At 39.0% G+C, this 6,074-nt stretch overlaps 1 protein-coding gene across 1 annotated transcript in view; it reads left to right on the top strand.

Moving 5' to 3' along the window:
• The first annotated feature begins 385 nt into the window (after positions 1-385).
• Positions 386-6,074, top strand: part of EDRF1 (erythroid differentiation regulatory factor 1) — a 40,958-nt gene continuing 35,269 nt past the window's right edge. Inside the window, 6 exon segments of the mRNA XM_007449633.1 lie at positions 386-493; positions 1,486-1,694; positions 3,718-3,784; positions 4,440-4,565; positions 5,655-5,779; positions 6,020-6,069. Of these exon segments, the coding sequence (XP_007449695.1) occupies positions 386-493; positions 1,486-1,694; positions 3,718-3,784; positions 4,440-4,565; positions 5,655-5,779; positions 6,020-6,069 (685 nt within the window).

Below are 6,074 nucleotides of genomic sequence, written 5' to 3'. Positions count from 1 at the left end.
CGACTTTGACTCCGCCCAAAGCCCAAGTCCTGAGGACTGTTGGCCAACAAAGACCGGCGTGCAAGGGGTGGTGCCTGGGAGTCAGATAACGCGAGAAGTAGTTTCCCGCAGAAACTCTGTTAGACACTCTGGCACGACGGTTCCCGCCCCCGCCGCGAAGCTGGTATCTATCGGGGGAGGCGGGGCAGGGCCTCTGGAGCAAAAGTCGCGAGATTTGAACGCGTTCGCTCCAGTTCTTCCTGTCAAAGGCCGGAAGTGCGGGGCGTATCTGGCGCCCGCTCTGCTGGGCAGCATCGCCTCTGGGCCCGGCAACTTGTTACGGCTTCTCGTGTCGAGACTCGCGTCGCCTCGCGTCGCCTCACCTGTCCTCACCTGGACCGAGGTGATGGGGGACTCTAAGGAGGCCGGGACCGAGGCTCCGCCGGCCGGGACCGCTGCTCGGGGAGGGCTCAGCCTCTTGTCCCAAGGAGAGTCCGAGGAACCTTCTGCACAGGTGAGTCCGCGGTGGGGCGGGACCTGCAGGGCTCCGTGGGCTGTGGGCCCGCTCGGCCCGGGAGGGATGTCACGGTTCCCGGCGGCTTCTGGCGCCTTCTCCACGCCTCCCCGACGGCCCCCCAAATGGAGTGGAAGTCCGTGTGCCTGTCGGTGTACTCAGGCATTTACTTGCAGATCATTCGTATCAAAAGCGGTCCTGGCTTTTCCCAGTCGAAGATAACCGACAGGTGAGTTAGACACGACCTCCGCTCTCAAGAAGCGTACGTGTAAATATGTGGTTCCCAAGTCGGCACAGCCTTGCAGAGCTGAAGGGAGAAGAGAGCAAGCTCACCGAGATGGCACTGAGCTAATTAATGTTAGAAGGGCGCAAAGTGTTTGCCAGGGCCGAAGCGGGGCTGCGTGAAGGAAGGTTGGAAGAGTTAACTTAGACCCTGAGCTTTCTTGGGGATGTGCAAGTGAAATCTGTGCGCACCCCCCAGGGACTTGCTATGAAGTTAGACATTCAGAGTATTTGTGTCGTAAACTGACTAATCAGTTGCTAAACGCTTACTTAAAAACAAAAAAGGCCCAGATATCTCACCACAAACTACTTTCTAAATGATGCATGTTATTGACATTGAAATACATCTTTAATATTGAACAGGGGTTTTATTAAATTTTGCATTTTAGTTAACGTGCTACTCTTGACTTTTTGGTTTCTGCTTCTACACTTTTTTATGAATGTTTTAAAAGATAGTTCGGTTGGCCTGTTTCCTAGCTAATAACCATACCCATCACACTCCTTGACTCATCTTTTTTTCTTTGAAATTGTGTGAAAAAGAGCTAAGTAAATGGTACACATTTACGCTCACATTTATTAACTGCTGTTAGTAACATGTAGTATATGTTCTTGTAAGCCTGATGTGGTAGGGTTTTTATTATTATTATTAAGGTGGGTTTTTTTTTATTTCTAGTAGTGTATATTAAAATTTCGTTTAATATTTTAATCAGGGATCAGCTTTATTTCTTGGAGGCAATGAAGTGAAGAGCCGAGCTGTGGTGAAATACTCTTCTGCCCCTCCTCGGACAGCATTTGCACGCCTGCAAGAGAAAACAGACTTGAAACTCCCACCTGCCAACTGGTTACGAGAGAGTGCCAAACTAGGACCAGCAGGAACTACCATTCTTGGCAACAGTAGGAAAAGCAAGCCATTTTCAAGGTAAATATTAACTGATGGCATTTTTACCAGTCCCTCAACCCTCCACCTTAAAACTCTTAGTACTCGCTGTTCAGTTTAATTTGTAATGCTCATCAATGTGCCAAGATTTCGCTTTGGTAAAAGATTATATTTGACTTTCAATGTCCTTTATCCCCCTGATAATAGGACTCTGTTAAAATATGAAGATATCAATCGCATATGCTTCTTTCAAGTCTGCATCATGTTATTAACAAAGATGAGTTTTGACCACTAAAATTCCATCAGCTATTTTAATTTTAGCCAATTTACATACCTTTTGAATATGTGAATGCAGAGAATCAGGGTGGCACATGATGAGGAAAACCCTTAACACTGCCTAACCTGTCTTGTGGAATTTTTCATTAAATGGTGGTGGATTGTCTGGGCTGAAAAAGCAGTGATGTAAAAACACAGCATGTCGAGTGATGTACACCTTTGACTTTGACACTTGGTGGTGGTATTTAAAGTTGAGAGAGTGGCCTGGGTCTTACAGAGAAAAATATAATGATGTCCATATTCTTGTAGACCGTTTAATGTATGGGGTTCTCTTTTTTCCTCTCAGTGATTGAACCTAAAATATTTCTGCATAACATATAACAAGAGCCATAAATACATTAGTACCTTATGTGCCAGTAGTTTGGAAATTATCCTAGTGTCTCAGAAGGTAAAAGTTATATTTGTAAAATGTTGCTTGTTTGTAGCACTATTTATACTAGCAAAAAAAAAATTGGAAAGAGTCTGCATATTTTCTTTTAGAAGAATGGCTTAATAAATTGTAGGTCAACAGAATTAAATGTTATAAAGTGATTTAAATGATAATTATATTGACTGTGTACAGACACTGTGCTGAGTACTTTATATGTTTATCTAATTTCATTCTCACAACAACCCTTTGAGTTTGGTACTGTTAACTAACTTTCCTGCGGAAAACTGAAGCTTGGGAAGGTTAAGTAGCTTGCCTAGACCACATGGTAAATCGTCAGCATGCTTTGAAGTGAGGCAGTCCTAAATAAGTATCTTGACTCTCTGCCTCCTACAAACTGAAAAATGGTGACATTGGCTGCCTTTCAGGCTTGCAGATTATAGATGTGCCTCATGTGGTACCTGGCACAAGTTGGGTGCTCAGTTAGCTGCTTTTTCTCTTTCTGGTTGAATTGGTTTCATGTGCATTTTTTTCTCATATATTTTTTAAAAGGGTAGTAGTGTATATCACTGGGAACATAATCCCAGAGACTAAAATTCTGATAAATGTTTCTCTTGCTATTTTTCTCATCTCCCCACCTAAAAAGAATAATAACTCTAACTGACTGTTTTCTATTGGATATTTTTTAGACTTCATGACTACAAAAATAAAAATAATTGTTAATTGTTTTTATTCTAAATATTTACTATTAATTGCTTCTATTACTATTCTGTTATTACTATCTTTTATCAAATCCAAGATGGCATTGATTTTTAAGTCACCCCATTTTAATTTTTTTAAATTTATTTTTCTTGAACTATAGTTGATTTACAATGTTATGTTAGTTTCTGGTGTACAGCAGAGTGATTCAGTTTTATATATATATATGTACACACATATATATATATGTACACACACACACACACACATGTACACACACATATGTACATATTCTTTTTCATTGTGGTTTATCACAGGATATTGATTTAGTTCCTGTGCCCTAGAGTAGGATCTTGTTGTTTATCCATTCTATATATAATAGGTTGCATCTGCTAATCCCAAACTCCCAATCTATTCCTCCCCCACTCCCCTCCCCCATGGGAACCACAAGTCTGTTTTCTGTGTCTGTTAAGTGACCCCATTATTTTATGTACCATTAAGAAGGAAAAACTAGCCAACTGTAATGGTGATAAGCATACTGATTTCGGAGGTGTTAGAATGTGAAAAATGTGTATCCAAGAAGCGATGAAATACAGTATTCTATTATAAACAATACCTGCACCACCCTGCACGTGATTTTTGTGGCCTTTGTTTCTCCTTCAGCTTTGGGATGGCATACGACTTTATTGATTCAGTGGGAAACGATGTGGATGTTGTCTCTGACTCTGAAGTAAGTGTCCTTATTGCAAATGTAGTTGGGATGTTTGTGCTGGGGATTTATAGCCTGCTTTGTCTGCAGTCTTGAAAAATTAGTGATGAAATAAGCTACAACTATCTGATTATTGAATACCTTTTTAAGTAAAGTAACACTGTTCACTGCATCTTTCCTCAAAGAGGAGGGAGCAACCCCCCAAATAGTGGCAGTGGTAATTAATATTAGTATTGATGGTTGTGTTTTAATGATAGCAGTTTTGATGATAGCAATTATAATGTTGGGTTATGTAATGTTACTAAGTTGAGAATTAGATATGATACTTCTGGTAAAATCTGTTGATCCTTAGTTGGCCAATTTTATCTGAGATGCTAAAAGCCTGGGTCAGTGCAACAGTGTGACCTGTACATACTTTATGAAATTCCATCGTGTACAAATAAATCTTTGACTGTCATTTACATTAACACAGGGTGACGTAAAATGTAGGTGATTCTGGTTCTAAAGCTCTGTCTTCTCTGTTTATAGGTAGCTCTTTGTGTAAAATACAGTTTATATGACCTTAAGGAAATAAGGTTTATTACGCTTTAAAGTTGAGTGAAGTTAAAATTTGAAAGATTCCAGATCACACTACAAGGTCTTTCTAAATTGTTTTTTCCTCTTGATTTTTTTCAAGAACATAAAAAAGCTTCTGAAGATTCCCTACAGCAAATCGCACGTGAGCATGGCAGTGCACCGCATAGGAAGGACTCTCTTATTAGACGAGTTAGATATTCAAGAACTCTTTATGAGATCATCTCAGGTAATACTTGAAAAATAACAAGAAAAGCACTATTTTAACAACTTAAGGGAACTAGAAATGTGATTTTGTTTCAAAGAAAGGCCAGAGTGGAAACGTGGTTGAGTACTTCAACCAAGAAGTGAAAAGGTTCACTGAAGATAAAAAAGCTTTAATAAAGAAAAAATAGAAAAGAGAACGGTGAAGAAACTTACTTCATTGAAACCAACAGCCAGGATTCTTGCAAGGAAAAGGGTGAAGTGAATGAAGAAAGTTGTGAAAAATCTGAAATTTCAGGGACTGGTTAAATTTTTGAAAAATCCTTTGATGTCTCCATTAAAGACATTTTCATGAAACATGGCTGCCAGGAAATGTGAGAAATGTTTAAAAAATTATTCCTATGAATATATAGTTATATTAGAATTAATTGGTTCTCTTAAAGTAGAGCTTCTCAAACTCTATGTGGTAAATGACTATTCCCCCCATTATTTTGTAAAGTATAATAATATTGCAGTTTCTGAAAGCTTACTCTGTACTTCTGTATTTACCTTGTCATTACAAATAGTTCATGGTTGCAAATAGTTCATGGTCTTGCCACTCCCGTAGTCTACTCTTTAAAGAATATTCCTGCAGTGCTTTGATATAGGAAAATACAGTGATTTAAATTGACATTTAAAATAAATGTTTTTCCATTTGAAAAGACCACAGTTTAGTTCAGTCTGTATATGTTAGCCACTGGGCAGGATCTTGAGAATCACAGTCCTTGCTTCCTAACAGCTTATAATTTGGGGGTTATAAACACACAGGTAATTTTAATGCAGTGTGCATAGTGGGACTGATTCCAGGCACTGAAGAACATGTTATAGAGGGAGTCACCTCTCCTTGTCTCGCTTAAGGAGAGGAGGAAGACAGGGAGATTTCCTAAAAGAATTGATAGGGACAGAGTCTAGAAAGGTAAATGTTTTACGAGTGTAGGTTTATGAAGTGGTATTTAAAAAATAAAAAGTATTTCCTATAAGAGGGCAATAGGTAAGGAATTGTTTTGACTGCAAGCTTGGTTAATTTATCAATTTCTTATGTTTGTTCTATTTATCAATTTCTTATGTTATTCAGACTGGTGATTGGACGTGGTTAAAAGAGTTTTATCAAAGACTTATCGATCAGAAGTGGCAGAGGAAGAAAAAAAGCAAAGAACACTGGTATCAGAAGGCTATTCTTTCGAAGTTTTTATATTACAGGTACTTGGCTACTTGTTTATTTTTATCTTAAGAGGAAAAATGAAATTCTGATCTAAAACGTAATTTGAAGCCAGCAAAAGTAATTTAAGTTTTGCTGCTATTATTGTTGACATTTGCCCTATATTGCTTTTTTAACGAGATTTGTGCTTGATTATAGAATCTGGTTTTTAAAAACCGGTTGCCTGTTACATAAAGTTAACTTAGTAACAGTGTGGTATTTTTTCTTTCTGATTTGGCCAGTATCAATGGTGATGGAGCTGCTCAGCCTGTCCCATCTACCGCAGAACAGCAGGAA

Source organism: Lipotes vexillifer, unplaced genomic scaffold (genome assembly GCF_000442215.2).
Source record: "Lipotes vexillifer unplaced genomic scaffold, Lipotes_vexillifer_v1.1 scaffold1262, whole genome shotgun sequence".
NCBI classification, from domain to species: Eukaryota; Metazoa; Chordata; class Mammalia; order Artiodactyla; family Lipotidae; genus Lipotes; species Lipotes vexillifer.
This window is presented reverse-complemented; position numbering and strand designations above follow the sequence as displayed.